Source organism: Lissotriton vulgaris, chromosome 10 (assembly GCF_964263255.1).
Source record: "Lissotriton vulgaris chromosome 10, aLisVul1.2, whole genome shotgun sequence".
In the NCBI taxonomy this organism is placed as follows: Eukaryota; Metazoa; Chordata; class Amphibia; order Caudata; family Salamandridae; genus Lissotriton; species Lissotriton vulgaris.
In genome coordinates this window covers 125,735,753-125,752,954 of record NC_141698.1, presented here as the reverse complement: position 1 = coordinate 125,752,954, position 17,202 = coordinate 125,735,753, and the positions used below count along the sequence as shown (strand labels likewise).

General features: G+C 43.4%; 1 protein-coding gene across 1 annotated transcript in view; it reads right to left on the bottom strand.

Annotated features, from left to right (window-relative positions):
* Positions 1–17,202, bottom strand: part of LOC147684823 (cytochrome P450 3A21-like) — a 247,971-nt gene that overhangs the window by 125,613 nt on the left and 105,156 nt on the right. Inside the window, exon 7 of the mRNA XM_086940696.1 lies at positions 2,979–3,127. Within this exon, the coding sequence (XP_086796822.1) occupies positions 2,979–3,127 (149 nt within the window). The remainder of the gene's footprint in view (positions 1–2,978; positions 3,128–17,202) is intronic.

The following is a 17,202-nucleotide window of genomic DNA, read 5'->3' as shown; positions in this document are numbered from 1 at the left end:
TTAGTGTTTAGGTTCAGTTTTCAGTTTTTGGGTAAAGGGGTATTTTTAGGGTTCAGGGTCAGTTTTTAGTTTTTGGGTAAAGGGGTATTTTTAGGGTTCAGGGTCAGTTTTCAGTTTTTGGGTAAAGGGGTATTTTTAGGGTTCAGGGTCAGTTTTCAGTTTTTGGGTAAAGGGGTATTTTTAGGGTTCAGGGTCAGTTTTCAGTTTTTGGGTAAAGGGGTATTTTTAGGGTTCAGGGTCAGTTTTCAGTTTTTGGGTAAAGGGGTATTTTTAGGGTTTAGGGTCAGTTTTCAGTTTTTGGGTAAAGGGGTATTTTTAGGGTTCAGGGTCAGTTTTCAGTTTTTGGGTAAAGGGTTATTTTTAGGGTTCAGGGTCAGTTTTCAGTTTTTGGGTAAAGGGGTATTTTTAGGGTTCAGGGTCAGTTTTCAGTTTTTGGGTAAAGGGGTATTTTTAGGGTTCAGGGTCAGTTTTCAGTTTTTGGGTAAAGGGGTATTTTTAGGGGTCAGGGTCAGTTTTCAGTTTTTGGGTAAAGGGGTATTTTTAGGGTTCAGGGTCAGTTTTCAGTTTTTGGGGAACAGGGTAAAAATAAATTAAAATTAATTTTAAATTAAATTATTTAATAGAAAATAAATTAAATTAAATTACATTACATTATTTTTGGGGTTGAGGGACAGTTTTGAGTTTTTTGGGTACAGGGGTACAGGGTAAAAATAAATTATTATTTTTTTAAATTACAATAATTAATTTAAATTAAATTAAATTAAATTACTTAAATTTATTTTTGGGGTTGAGGGTCAGTTTTGAGTTTCTGGGGTACAGGGGTTCAGGGTAAAAATAATGTAATATTAATTTTAAATTAAATTAATTAACGGAAATTAAATTATATAAAATTACATTAAATTATATTTTTTAAAATTAATTTACGATTATAATATTAATATTAATATATACTTACCAATACTTACGTTGTAATGGTCTGCATTGTAAAGGTACCTGCGTTGTAAAAAAATGCGTTGTAAATACATGCGTTGTTACAGTATCCGCGTTGTAAAATCCGCGTTGTAACGGTATGCGTTGTTACAGTCCGCGTTGTAACATCATATATCCCATTAAATTAGTAGGATCGGCCGTGGCTCTTTTAGGCATGCCAAGCCGGCCAAGGTCTTCATTCTATCCTTTCTCTTAAAGTATTCTGTTAGCCTTGCTCTCGTTCTCCATCCATTTTGCGCTCAATCGTTGCTCATTTCTGAGTTTCTAAAGAGCTTTGTGAAGGTTACTGCTAATTGGGGCATCTGAGTTCTGTGCTGTTTTCCCAAAATACCTGGCGTAATGGCTGCAGGTTCCGACCTTTACAATGCACAGCTTACAGAAACCACAAGAATGCTACAGCTGTTGCAATCTTCTCACCCCTCTTTACAAGAAAGCTTGTTATGTTTAATAAACTCATTTGACAAAAAATAATCATGACAGTTAGAACTTGGTTCAAAGTACTTTCCCAAAGGCCTAATAGAGGGCACCCATAGCTCCTGCAACGTAGGTTTCAGTGGTTTCTTTAATTGCCCTTTGTACTGTTTTAAAACATGAAGACCAACTAAGGAGGAGTCAGTTCACATTGTGCAAGCTGATCTCTTTAAGTAACTTCCTTTTGTGTTTAATGCTGGGAAGCTAGGTTGGCTAGCCCAAACACAAGCCAGGAGATTGATGCAAATTTATGACACAGATGCTAAAGTTTGTGCTAAGACAAAAGGTCCAGGGTACCAGAACTTTTCAGATGATTTCAGAGCTGTCTAGAACCTTAGGAATTAAGTTATTTTGATAAAGTTGGTAGATCAGAGAGTTTATGGACAAATGGTAGAGACTATAGGTCAAATATGAACAAATACCTGTGTCACTCTAAGATTGAGCAAAAAATCTTCCTATTGAAGAGTAAAATTCGAATCTTGATAACAGGTGTTTTGCAGCCACAATAGGTAATAAGAGAGCACTAAGAGATGCATTTAAGATTCCCACATCTTTCATCCTTTTTGGCATTATGTGTATTGAAACCTGCAAAATGGGGACTAAAGAACAGAGGGGCTGATTCACAGAACTAACTTAAGACAAAATCCTAAACTTACTACTTTTGGTATTCACAGGAGTTAGGATTTTGTCTTAAGACAGACTTAAGACAGACTTAAGACAGAATCCTAACTTAAGTCTGTCTTAAGTCTGTCTTAAGACAAAATCCTAAACTTACTACTTTTGGTATTCACAGAAGTTAGGATTTTGTCTTAAGACAGACTTAAGACAGACTTAAGTTAGGATTCTGTCTTAAGTCTGTCTTAAGTCTGTCTTAAGACAAAATCCTAACTTCTGTGAATACCAAAAGTAGTAAATTTAGGATTTTGTCTTAAGTTAGTTCTGTGAATCGGGCCCCTAGTCATTTACTCTAGATTTACTTAGAACAATTCTTTGTCTACCTATCAAACTAATAACATGTTTTTTTTACAATGCCTTCCTGTCACAGGACAACACTCCTACCCACACCCAGCTGTAACTCTATATCCAATAAGCTTTCGCAATTTTAGCAGGGACATAGAGTAAATGATTATGCAAGAGATGCCAGACCAGAATGAGAAGTCATATTAGTAGTCATCTCGAGGGCTTGGCTGTGGAGATAGCTAGTTTTTGGTACTGGTCAGGGATCAGAGCCTGGTAATGTAATCATCATTAGGAATATCAGTTTTGTAGTCAAAAGCCCCTCAATGCTTTGAGGCTATGTAAACCTAGTCGTGAATGCCACATCCATGACTAAAAATGCTCGAGTCATCCCATTTGAAGGCAGTTCCATTGTACTCAGTGACCAGTCACAACCTCAGAGAAATAGGAAATGAAAAGGAACATCAGACAAGAATAACAGCATATGCTGGAATCAAATAGATGTTAAGCTATATTATGTATGTTACTCTCAACATTACTAAGTGACTCATGAGTCTTACCTACGATAATTAACAATGGGCTCAAGAATCTGAAATTAAAAAGTTTTCTTCCATAAGTAACAAAGGGATCTTTTGGGTTGTTCATAGAGTCTATGTTCACACCAAAGGAGGTGCTGATGACCACATCAATACTGTAGGAGGCAAACATCCTGGGAAGAAAGGAAATGTAAATGGAGTTATTCATTAAGAAGCTCAAATCCAAATTCTAGAGCAAAACCAGCAATATCTTCTAGCCAGGCAATCCCTTTAGGTGATATGTATGTGCTGATTCCAAATACTGTGCTATGTGAAACTATCCCACTTTCGTATCCATAAGTCGCAACAGAAAGTCTATAAAACTGTAAAATGTCTAAAACCTTGGTACCAAGGGAATGGGGGTGAACAGAGATTTATTATTACATTGAATTTATATGGTATTCATAATTTCCAAGTAAATATTTTTATTTTGTTATTGTGGCAATTCAATCCTGTGCAACAACTCTAGCATACAATCAAGAGACATACAAATTTAAAGAGCAATGTGTAATGAGAAAATAAATTGTTTTCTCTATCGATGTCTGGAGTATTATCAGCATGAAATACCAAATTCTCCTTTATTAGAAATCTTTCCTTGAATTGGTGGTTTAATCATATCTCTTCACAGTTTAACAAACATACCACACCTCCAACTAACATCTTTCTGCAAGGATGGTCAACACACAAATACCTTTGCTAAAAGGATGAAGTTGACAGTGATAACTTCAGCCCCAATCTTGAGTGGGTCAGAATAGCACCTGATAAACGCTTTACACCAGTGTGTGGTATTTATCTTCTGTGTTATATACCTACTATTCAGAGTTTTTTTGAGGAAAACTAGTTTTAAAATGCAGGATCGGTGTTTACGGTAACAAATTGCACGTGTTCTGCTTTTTTTACCCCCCTTTTCCCATGGTAAATTTCAGCAGGTATTGACTTCTGAAATGTATCAGATGAATATTGTGGGAGGTAAGGTGTTTACTGCAAAACTCGAACTCCAATCCCTTTGCAAACTTTCCTTAACGTTTATGTTGCAACCATCTTTCTCTTAGATTTTCACCCATCAGTTTGACGATACCCACAGCCCTTCCTCTTTAATACTCCCAGACTGGCCCACACCCATTTTCAACTAAACACATTCTTTTAAATTCCACATTTTTCAAGTGTTTCAATAACAAGGACTCATCATGCACCCACACTACTTAACCCTCTTTGAAAACCCTGCAAACCCAAAGCTTTTCCTTTCCATTTTCAAGTCCTTCCTATTTCAAAGTATGTATAAACTAAATCATGCGCCACACATCTTTAAAATCCACCAGTGTTGAGACACCATTACTCTTTACACTGTCAGCCATTTAGTACTCACTAAAGTGCACCCAGCCCCAACACTGTTAGTATCTAACCCGCTCCTCACATCCCACAAACATGGGCGTCAATTCGCCAAAATGCCAGGGATAACGAAAATGACATCTCATGCCATTTGACCTTTACTTTGACCCAAACACACATGCGTACACATTCTAACACATTCACACACTCGCACACACATAAATACACTCTCACCCGCAAGCATGATACACATATATTTAACACCAATTTTTACTTACCTTAGCATTCAGATGGGTTCAGATTACAGCTAATGTACTCCATGTTTTATTACACTAATAGTGAATAATATTATTAACCAGGCAAGTGGAGCTCCAAACAACGTTTATTAGGAGCCCCTGTGTTCCAGGCACTGATTTTGCCACCTCTAAGACCAGGGTTTGCAAAAGCAGTGCTAGGGGTAGCAAGGGGCAAGCCAGGGGTCACAGCTGTGACCCCTAAATGAGGTCCATGCCCAGAAACCTTTGAAACCAACTACATCAAACAGAGACCAATCATTTTTCTTGCCTTTTTAGCTCACACAAATCTAACTTCTTCAACTTCTCTTAATGCTGTAACCAATCCAACATTCCTTTAAAACCACTACTCAGTTCTAAAATTGTCAGTATTCATTCAGCCATAAAGTCACAAATGGGAGGTGGCTAGTCAACTACAAGACTCTGTAGATGAACAGAACTTGCTCCATGACTTACACTCAAGCTTTTGAAAATCAAGAAGCACTGATCCCAGATCAACAGACATAAATGAAGAATTTTTTCAGAATAGAGAAAAATAAACTATAAGCACTAACACTCCTTCACATGCTACTAACAATGTGGACAAAGACATACTCCAAAAATCAGTACAATACATGTGGCATTATTTCTTACTCTTACTTCAGAGTAGAGTAATATCGAACCAGTTTCTGAGACCATAAATAAAGGTTTTGTATCATCTCAGGGTATAAGGTAATTGCTACCAAGAGAGAGGTTCTTTTGATAACCTTTGAACAACTATAATCTAACCCTTGAATGCTGAAGCATGGTGACCACCAACCCAATCAATTTTTAGGATACTATTTTTTCCATCATTAGAAATAATTTTAGTTTAAATTATGCTTGACTTCTTGATTAACTAAAACACGACTTCAATATGTATTTCTATTTACCTCTCTTGCTATTAGGTAGGATTCATATAATTACAGTGGTTACCCTACCGTAGTATATATTTCTTTTTCAGACTCTAGCCTATTATTTAAAAAATTTTTTTTAAAGAATCAATAGGATGATGACATCATTCATATGATAATTAAAATGACCCAGAGTAGCAAGGAAAACTCTAGGGAACCTATTTAAAAGCCCCTGTCGCCACGGGACGTCACTTTTTACGATGTTCCTGTTGTGATAGGGGCTTTGCCTTATTTAGAAGGCAGCGTTAAGGCACTTAACGTTGCCTTGTAAATAAGGCCCCCTTTCACGCTATGCTTAGCGTGAAAGGGGCCACAATGGGTGTTGCTGTGGGCGTTCCACTGCAACACCCATTGATTCGGACGCTGCCCCCTATTTACAAGGGAAGCGTAATTAGGAGGCAGCGCCAGAATTAAGACCAGGGGAAACCTGGTTTTACCCTGGTGCAACGAGGAGAAATGTTTCATTTCTCCTCGTTTTTGCTGTTTTCATGTGTGCTGCGTTGTGGCAGCACACATGAAAACAGCAAAAGACCAATGGTCCCCTTCCTGCACATAAACAATCATTTTTTCATAAATGCTGTTCTGCAACTTCTGTGTGTGTTGCATTCGGCAGCACACATAGAAGTTACAAAACGGCATTTAATGATGCTTATGAGGAAGGGGGACCTTCCCGCACATAAACAATCTTCACCTGCACGCAGACACCCTTGCACTAAGGTGCAAGGGTGCCTAGATTGGCACATCGGGGCAGATTTATGATGCCCTTGCGCCGCAATTGCGTCACTTTATTTGACGCAACTGCGGCACAAACAATGCGCGCTATTTACAACGTGACGCATCTAGGAGATGCGTCACATTGTAAAGCCCTTCGCCATAAGAAGGCGTTCCTGCGCAGGGGGTGGCGTTCCTGCGCAGGAACGCCTCCTGAAAGTGGCTCAGTGAAATCTATAAGATTTCACTCAGTCACTTTCAGGCCAATGCTGCGTCAAAACCCTGCGCCTGCTTGAAGCAGGCGTAGGTCTTGATGCAGCATTGTGTAGATGGGGCACCCCCGAGCCTTGCTGGAGCTGCGTCGCGCTTGCGACGCAACTCCAGCAATGCGCCACATTTCCGGCACAGATGCGTCACGCATCTGTGCCGTTTTTGCACCATGGTTTTTGCACCATGGTGCGCCGCATTATAAATGCGGTGCACCATGGGTGGCGGAGCTGTGGCGCACTGTGGCGCACGTTAACTGGCGCATCCCTGGGGATGCGCCAGTTAACATAAATCTGCCCCACTGTTGTTAAGTGTAGCTCCAGCACAGGGGGAAACGCAGGGCTGTACCATATTCTTGTAAATATGGTGCAGCCCTGTGTTTCTGAAGTGGCAGAGTGAGGCGTTAAGTCAGGAAGGCTAACACCTTAGTCCGTCACTTCCCTTGCAAATATCCCCCTAGCTCTACTGTCGAAGAAGAGAGGTGGGGCCATTCCACTCAGCGACCATAACACAGTTGATTATGCGGCTCGTGATCAAGGCGAATAATTGGCAATATTGTACAATTCGTGTGAAGAAATGGCAGACAAACATGTTTTAAAGGGTTTTGCTTGTGAATTCTTAAAGGTTAAAACATATATAACCATTAAGTTTCAAGTTCTCAGACACCTTTGTCAAATATATGCATTATGGATCAGTTGATCAAAGACAGATAGTAAACATGAATATCTACGGTTATGGAACAATCTGGACCTCCCTGAAGAACTGTTTAGTCTAATATTTGAAAAGGCAGAGAAAGGCTTATGGGAACTTAAACAATTGTGGAATCACGAAAGCTTTATGGCACTGGAAACAAAATAAAGTATTTGCAGCTGAAAAATGACTTTACAGACACACTGCTTGGAGAAGAGTCAGAACTTTTAGGGAGATGTTACTCCACCCCGCCCATGAAGGCTGTACAGCACAAGTTCACGCACAATGTGTGACTCTAGAAAAAGTAACTAATACTAAAACTAGAACAGCATGGGAATTAGATTTATGTTTTCAGTTCTCAGAGCAGGATAGGGGTGGCTAAACTCAGATATCTACATACCTTTAAGTTTTAATCTCCAGTGCATGCAGTATTTTTGGTTATATCAGTTGTAGTTAATACCAGCTTATAATAATACATTTACCAACTCAATACCAGCTACAATTAGGAGATGCTTTAAAGCGATTGGGAACTTGAAATTTATACCAGGGTCTGTAACAAAATCAGACATTTTCAAAAGTCTGTTTTAAATGGCTAGAGGAAAAAGTAGGACAACCCTTATCGCCAGATTCCTGCTTAGCGGTGCCAGGCTGGCAAAGGTTTTCTAAAAGAAAGGGAAAAATTAATATGACACAGTGTTAGAAATTGGGTTGTTGGTTTACTAGGGTCTGAGCCTAATTCAGGCAGCAACCACAATTGTAGTCAGGGTAAGAAGCAGGCAAACACTTAATTAATATGTGCTCACCCTCTGGTGGCTCGGCACAGAGCAGTCAGGCCTAATTTAGGGGGAATATGTAAAGTATTTATACAAAACATTAAACAGTAAAAGAGTGAAAACACCACACATAAAATTCAACACCCGTTTAGAAAAAGCAAGCTTAATTTAATCAATAGAACAAGACAGAATTATACAAATCCAATAAGTAGAACTTGTGTTATGAAGTTTTAAAGAATAAATTGAAAATAGCACCTAACAGCACTAAGCATCGACAAATGACCTCTTGTCATACTAGACAGTTACAAAGTCAAAAGTTCAGGCCGACCATGGAGGAGCTGGGCTGGCTACAGGGAACAGATTGGACCCTATGAGCAAAAGTACCCTTTTCCAGGTTGCAATGATTTTGAAGAGCCTGTTGACGTTGAAGATTCGGGATACAGCCAAAGTGATGAGTGTATGTCGAAGCAATGCATTGGTGTTGATCGTGGCAGCGGCGACAATGTGATGGTCCTGATCTGCGCAGTAGCAATGATGCGCAGCATTAATTAGAACTGGGGCTTTGATGCATAGTTCTCTGCATCGTTCCCAAGACTGCCATCGCTGGAGATGTAAAGAACTCAAGTAGAGTAGTGACGATTCAGAAGGTGAATACGTCCTGTCAATTCTCGCAGCAGTGACTATGTTCCAGTTCTAGCCACAAAACAGAGGGGATGCGCCGTTTCCAATCCACGCAAGGTGCCAGTGCGCTGGTTCAAGACCGGATGCGTGGGCTTCACTGGAGCAAGCATCTTATGCCTCACTTCCAAAGGTCCAGGACTAGTGTGGTAATACGTGGCAGGGCAGACTCATAGATGGCAGAGCCCAGGTGTAGCAGCAGGTGAATTGGAAGTCTTTCATGTCTCTGAGACTTCAGATCATGAGGGAAGCCAGCTAGTCCTTGGAATCATTCTGGGGTCAAGTGATGCAGGTCCAGTCCTTCTCACCCAAGCAGGAAAACAGCGGGCAGCTGGGCAGCACAGCAAGGCCGGAGTCCAGCAAAGCAGCAGTCTTGCAAAGTGGCAGTCCTTCAGCAGCACACAAGTCTTTCTTCCTGGCAGAGTCTTCACAGGTCCAGAAGTGTACTGAAGCGGTGGTACCAGAGGTCGAGTACTTATATCCAGCTGTGCCTTTGAAGTGGGGGGGATTTCAAAGACAGGTTTTCTAAGAGCAGAGCGGTCCTTCCCTCCTCTCCTAGGTCCAGACGCACTACAGGGAGGTATGCAACCCTTTGTGTGGGGATAGGACACGACCTATTCAGGTGTAAGTGAGGCTGGGTCCAGCTCCTCCCTCCCATTCTCCCAGGAAAACCCATCTCATCACACTTAAGCTCCCATTGTGTGCCTGTCTAGGGGGATGACACAAAGCCATGGTATAATTTACTATGGCAACTCAAGTGTGCGCAACAGTAGGGAAGGTGTTGGAATAGTACATTATACTATTCCTTATGTTTGCGCATCCCCTAGAGCAAGTCGATATAATGACTTGCGTTTTAATGTACTGCGATGTAACAACGCATCCGTTGTAGCGACCGCGTTGTAATCGCATGCGTTGTAACATATGCGATGTAATGGCTGTTTCCCATATGGTAAGTATGTGTATTTACAATTGGTATGACAACCTACGTTTAAGCCCCCTGTAAATGGTAGGACATATAATTTTAGAGGCCCAGCAGATTTAATGCACTTAAGCGTACACTGCTGTGTGGCCACCTGTTATTTTAAAAGTCAGCCCTGCTTTGCAGCCTGCTTTTACATTCAATTTATCTGAAAATTCAACTTTGGAATTAAAGGTACTTCAGGTCCCCCCGAAGGTCGCCATGCCCCATGGGATGGGGCCTTGTAATTATAAGCTGGGATGATAATAAAATATGTTTTACGTTCTATGGCGAGGGAAACACTGGCAATTTCGTATTCCCCATTGTAGTACAATAGCTCCACAAACTAACATGGGAAGGCTTTATTAAACTTTAATACAGTCTAACTGTTGACAGGAGTGAACTAAACTGATACTTCAAAGTGTCCAACTAATTGTTAGAATAAATCCAACAACTTGACAAGGTTGAATTTGAACTATGACAGAAAAAACATTATAGAACTCTCTTTTCTGATGTGCCTAAATCCAGCTGTAGATTAGCCTCTCCTGATTGGCCAGTCGTTGACAGGCTGAGCTAAGCTGCTCTGACGAGGCGTGAAGTGGCCTGAAAGGAAAGAAAGAGACCTCTTGTGGGAGGAGATCTGCAAGCTGAAGACCAAAAGCTGAAATGGGGCAAAGTAGCGAAACTGGCTTCAAAGAGGGAAAGACACTAAGGACAGGACCAAGGCCGACTTACTGCACTCCCAGCCAGATGTGAGCTCCTTTCATTGAATTAGCAGAGGGGCTGGAAAGGGAGTGTTTGGGAAAGTTAGCTACACCTGGAGATTGGGTTAGCCAACCCTTAAGCTCTCGGAGAGTCTTTCTCTGTTTTGGTCTTTACAGAACAGTGCTCTCTGGAACAAGAATTTGCACACTTCAGGGAGAGTGGTCATCATTGAGTGTGGCTCCCTGCGCTCCATTGGTCAGAGGTGCGCCCCTGTTTGCCGGCCCAGAAGCCTAGAAAAATATGGGAGAGCTGCCCAGCGACTGAGATCCATGTTTGAAGCAACAAGAAGAGGAAGGACTGTCCTGCTGGAACCCTCAGTTGCACCAAGAGGACTGCACTCAGAGTTACTGCACTTGCCACACACTTTGGAACTATAGCAAGAGAAGGACTTTGCTTTGCACTACAATTTTAAAGAGTGGCCGCCCTTGAAGGTGACAGGTTAAAAGAGCTCCACCTGCATCATCTCCACCAAGAAGATATCAGCTGATCACCTTCAGCTGAACTTTAAATGATTTGACCAGGTGCATTGTGGTCGTCAAACCCAAACCCTGGCCTGGCAAGGAGACCCACTCACCGTCGTGAGAAAGAGCTCTAAAAAAGTGACTAAGTCGGAAGGTAAAAACTTGAACAGGCCCTACCAATCATTGTATTTGACCCATGCTTTATTGTGGTTGGCCTGAAACTTTGACTTTGACCCGGTCTAGCACAACCAAATGTCCCAAGTTGGAGCTTTTGACTTAAGAGCACTAGAAAAAGCTACACAGCTGTCTCTCTGAAATGGCCCAATGGATGCGCAACCACTGCTTAAAACTAAACGCCGGCAAATCGGAGATACTACTGTTCGGAGGAGCTAAACTTACATGGAACGCCACATGGTGGCCACCCTCACTGGGGTCAGCCCCCACCCCAAAACAGCACGCCAGAAATCTAGGCATCATCATGGACGACGCCCTGTCCATGAAGGACCACATACGATCACTCTGGGGCAAAGGCTTCGCAATACTCAAACTCCTGGCAAAAATCTTCCCCTGGATACCCCTGGACTGTCGACGTACAGTCACTCAAGCCCTACTGGTCAGCCGCCTAGACTATGGCAACGCCCTATTCGAAGGGAGGAACGAACAACTGTTCTCCCGCCTACAGGTCCTACAAAATCAGGCGGCTAAACTGGTCTGTAATAAAGGCAAGCGAGACTCAGCATCAGCATGCCTCATGAAACTTCACTGGCTACCGATGCGCCAGAGGGCTACTTTCAAAATACTATGCCACGCGCACAGAGCTCTTCATAAAACTGGCCCCACTATCCTCCAAGGGAAAATTGAATTCTACGTCCCCAACAGGAACCTAAGATCGAATCACTCAGCTCTTGCCAAATCCAAGCGCATCCACAAGGCAAGGACAGGCGGACGCGCCTTCTCATACCTGGCAGCCAAAAGGTGGAATGAGTTACCTGTAGACCTCAGACACACCATAAACTACCTTCAGTTCCGCCAAAAACTAAAAACTCACCTTTTCCCCAAAAACTAATCCCCCAGCACCGTCCTCAGCAGTCTCCTTTGTTTTACAGCGCCGTGATATCCCATGGGATGAGTGTCGCGCTTTACAAATACCATAAATAAATAAATAAATAAATAAATAAATAAATAAATAAAATGTATATTCTTTACAAATCCATATCACTGGTTTCCTATACTGGATTTTTGTAATTTTGGTGTCATTTAAATCCTTAAAATATTTCCTATTTCTGTAAATTGGTGTTGCATTTTTATAGTGTGTTGTGTCTTACGTATTTAATGTAATGGTGTTATAAATGCTTTACACACCTGTCTCCTAAGTTAGGCATGCCTGCTCACAGTCAGCTACCAAGCAAGGGAATAATTTATTGAGACCTTGACTGGACCCTGTATTGTGATTGTGGCCTTATTACTAGTGGTAGGTACCTACCCACACCTACTAAAAGACCACATTTCAACATGTGGTGTTCAACAACGAGCACAGTACCCATGTTTAAGCCACATCATACTGTATTTAGATGAACATCTTTTCAAATCCAGTAAACTGAAGTTTTTAATTTGGACTAAACTGCTTTTAATTCCCTTTTAATTTTTCTAAATAGTTCTCGCTCTGATTTGCAAAGGTTTTTTGTGATCCAAAACTAGAGATACCATGGAGCTTGATCTGGCTAACTTGACTAACCTCACAATAGCTGATCTTAGAATACAGTGGAGGGACAAGAGGCTACCAGCTACTAACAGAGAATCAGGGATGATTAGATCCCTGAAGGCCTGGGCAGAGTCAGCTCCAAGAGATGAAGAGGAAGGAAAGGGTGATCCATCCAACAACCTCCAGGAGGAGGGAGAAGACCACCTGTCCACTACTTCTAGCACCAGGTCCAGACGTTAATGGGAGGGTGTATCTGGGAAAGTCTTTTGCAAAGGCAGGAAAGTTCTTTGATCCTTTAAACGTGGGGAGGTGTTTAGAGTGTGATCAGTTAGGACACAAAAGAAGAGATGTTGTCTGCACAAAGAAGCCCCCCACTGATGTACAGTTCTGGGGGATATCCAGTCTAGGTGTAGAGGTGGAGTTTGTCCCAGAAATAGGGAAGGCGTTCACAGAAGCCATCATAGTTTCCTTGGGTGGGGTGGAAATTGCAGCCCCCAGTTTGGAGTGGTATAGGCGGTGGAGAAATGTGGCTCACTGGTTAGAGCAGGCAGACCTTGAAGCAGAGGTCAGACCTGGGACCAGGGTTCGATTCCCGACGCGGCAGGGTGTTGAGCTCAAAATGTCCACGGACTCGATAATTCTCGCTTCGGTGCCTGACCTAATCATGGGTTCACACTCTGCAACTTTGGGCATTAAGCTTGCTTAATCTCCACAACGGCCCCCCGCGGCGGGATCCCTGGCTTTCACCTTGGAGATGCCCTGTAGGGGCTATCTCACAGGGAAAAACCAGGACGGGTTCCCAAGGCAAGCGCGGAGATACCCCTTGAGGGGTCGATTCTGGCGCTATATAAGAAATGTAATAATAATAATAATAATAGGCAGAGGTCTAAAATAAGCCAAATTGAGGTTGAGGCTCTGAGAGATACAGGAGCCAGTATGATCATAGTCACACAGAAACTGGTTACTCCAGAGCAGTTCATACATGGTGTATATCACAGGTGACCTATGCAGACTGCAAGCCAAACTCCATCCCATGGCATTGTTAAGCTTGGAATGGGGAGGTGCAACAGGTTACAAAGATAGTTGTGTCTCATGTCCTCCCAGTGGAGTGTCTACTGGGAAAGCATCTTGAAGCTTCTGACTGGTCAGAGGAGGAGAGGATGGTCTGTGCAATGGTGCTGGCCCTCCCTGAGTGGGTATGTGCTGTGACCAGGTAACAAACTGCGCAGAAGGGAAATGCTGGACACTTGGACCCTAGAACAATATGCAAGCCTCCAATAACAAGAGAAAGGCCACAGCGTCTAGCGAGCCACCCCAAAGAACTCCAGAGGTGCAGGAGGAATATGACTCTGAGGGGGAGGATCTGACCTTTGATGTAGGGATTCCACCCAGCAAGATATCTTCAACTTGACTGAACTGCAAGGAGCTGGTTGATCCTCCAGAGAGGAGTGTTGTCAGGGACAGAAAGAGTGTCCCACTCTTGAGGGCTTGAGTCAAACTGCCTCCAGGCAAGAGAAGGATGATGTCAGTGGATTCCACAAAGTCTATTGGGATGAGGGTGTCCTATATACTGAGGCCAGAGAACCCAAGGAAAGGACACCATGAGGTTTGTGGTCCTCCAAAAGTATAGAGACGGTCTTCCTCACAATGAGCCATGACATTCCCATGGCAGGTAAATTGGGCCAGAGTAAGACATGGCATAGGCTTGTTAGCCATTTCTATTGGCCCAATATGACTGCCAATGTAGAGGGCTTTTGCAGCTCCTGTGCAACCTGGCAGGTAAATGACAAGACAGGGGACAAGCTAAAGGCTCCCTTAATATCACTGCCAGTGGTTGGGTCTTCCTTTGAAAGGGTGGGGGTGGACATTGTTGGTCCCCTTGACCCACCAACTGCCTCAGGGAACAGATATATCTTGGTGGTAGTGGTCCACATTACAAGTTATCCTGAAGCAATACCCCTCAGAAGAGTCACTGCTCCTTTAGTGGCTAGGGCCCGACTTGGTGTGTTCACCAACGTGGGTTTCCCTAAAGAGGTGGTCTCAGATAGAGGCACACATTTTATGCCTGCCTATCTGAAGGTAATGTGGGATAAATGTTGTGTTATTTACAAATTCACCACCCCATATCATCCCCAGTTTAATGGTCTGGTGGATGGGGTGAGTAAGACACTGAAGGGTATGATCATGGATGTGTATGAAAAACTCAGGAGAAGATGGGATATCCTCCTCCAATGCCTGCTGTTTGCATGCAGGGAGGCGCAACAGAAAGGGGTTGGCTTCAGCCACTTTGAGTTACTGTGGAAGCCAAGGGCATGGGACTGGGCTGTGTACTTGGCCTGAGATCTTGCATGGCAGAGTACATGTACAAAGCAAGCAGGGAACTGGAGCCCAACCAAGAGCTAATAAAACTCTGGTATGACCAAAAGGCTACTATGCCTGAATACACGTCTGAACAATTGATATGTGAGTTGGAGCCTCTAGGTCACAGGGTTACCAGGACCAGTGGACTGGGCCTTTTTCAATCTTAGAAAAGAAGGTTGAGGTTACCTACCTGGTAGACCTTAACACAACCAGGAATTCCCACAGGGTCCTGCATGGCCAGCATTGTCCTGCACCAAGACAGGGCAGACATGACCATGCTGATGGTCACTGATGAAAAAGAAGAGGAGGAAACTGAGTCTTTCCCGGACCTCCTCTCCAGAAATTTGCAGGCTGGGCCAGTGGAGGGAGTAGTACTCTCTACCAAGTTGACAGACCACCAGCACAAAAACTGCAAGCAGGTGCTGGGCAGTTGGTCTGTTCTCTTTGACCACCGGTATCACCAAATGGTGTGTACGTGATCTTGGCACCGGTGACATCTTATCTATCAAAAACAAGTTGAACAGGTCTTATGACCAGGTCAAAGCCAGCATCCAAGCTGAGGTACATAAGAAGCTAGCTGGAGTTAATTGAGCCCTCTGATATTCCATGGGCCAGCACGGTGGTGCTGGTACCCAAACCTAACCCTCAAGGGGGAAAGAAAGGAGTTACGTTTCTGTGTGGACTATAGAGGATTGAATGCAGCCACTAAGAGTGGTGCTCACCCTATACCTAAGATGGTGAGCTCATTGATAGGATAAGGGCTGAAAAGTACCTTAAACATTTGACTTGACGTCAGGCTACTGGCAGATTGCTCTCAAACAATCAATCAGGAGTTTGTTAAAGCGCGACTACTCACCCGTAAGGGTCTCAAGGCGCTAGGGGTGGGGTGGGTGGCGGGTGGTGCAGGTTCCATTCCATCAAGGAGGGGGTCTGTCGAAGAGCCAGGTTTTGAGGCTTCTTGCGAAGATGGGGAGCGATGTTGTCTGTCTGAGGTGGAGCGGAAGGGCGTTCCATGCTTTGGCCGCGAGGAAGGAGAAGAAGTGGCCTCCCGATCTGGTCTTTCTGGTGCGGGGGACCATGGCATAGGAAAGCTGGGCTGATCGTAGGGTCCTTTGGGGTGCGTGGAATTTGAGTCGGCTGTTCAGGTATGATGGTCTGGTGCGCTCTCAGTGAAGGAGCAAAGGAGAGGTCAGCATTCTACACACCAGAAGGTCAGTTTCACTTCAAAGTTATGCCCTTTGGTTTTATAGACTTTCCCTGCCACCTTCTAAAGGTTGGTGAACAGGATCCTGTCTGGGTTGGAACAGTTCAGTGCAGCTTATCTGGATGACATAGCTGTATACAGTTCCACCTGGGAGGATCACCTGGTCGGCCTGAAAGAACTACTTCAAGCCCAGCAGCAGGCGGGCCTGACTATGAAGGCAAGAAAGTGCCAGACAGGGCAGAGTTCAATGGTGTATCTAGGCTAGCTTGTAGGTGGAAGCCATGTATAATCTTGCCAACCCAAAATTAAAATGATTCTAGTTTGGGAGGCTCCTAAAACCCAGACACAGGTCAGGGCCTTTCATGGCCTGACTGTGTATTTTAGATGGTTTCTTCAAAACTATGGGACGATTGTGACTTCACTGACAGAACTCACATCTAAAAAGCAGCCCAAGAAAATAATTTGGACCCCCGAGTTTCAGAGGGCCTTTGGCACTCTGAAGGAGTCTATGTGTTCAGCACAAATGTAACTTGCCCCTGACAACACAAAGGAATTTGTGGTTCAGACATATGCTTCAGAACAAGGGAATGGGGCAGTGTTTGCACAAGTAAATGAGGGGGGCCTAGATCAGCCAGAAGCCTTCATTAGCATAAACATTTTCCCCAGAGAACAAAGATGAAGTGCCACTGAGAGGGAAGTCTTTGGTATGATCTGGTCCCTGAAGAAGTTGAGACCATACCTGGTTGGTACTCAATTCTGTGTTCAAACTGACCACGGGGATGTATGACGTTACCACGCATACCATTACCACGCATACCATTACAACGCGGTATTTACAAAGCATACCGTTACAACGCATAGCGCTTTGAGGTGCTGGATAGTGGTAAGTATAATTTTATATTCCATCTCCAGTCCCCGTGGATACTAGGGAAGGTGTTGGATATAAAATTAAACTTATTCCCTATCCTAGAGCGCCCCCCAGCACAATGCGTTGTAATGGTATGCGTGGTAATGCCTGTGTTGTAAGTGTAGTGCGTGGTAAAAAATGCGTGGTAACAGTTGTATACCGACCACGGACCTCTCAG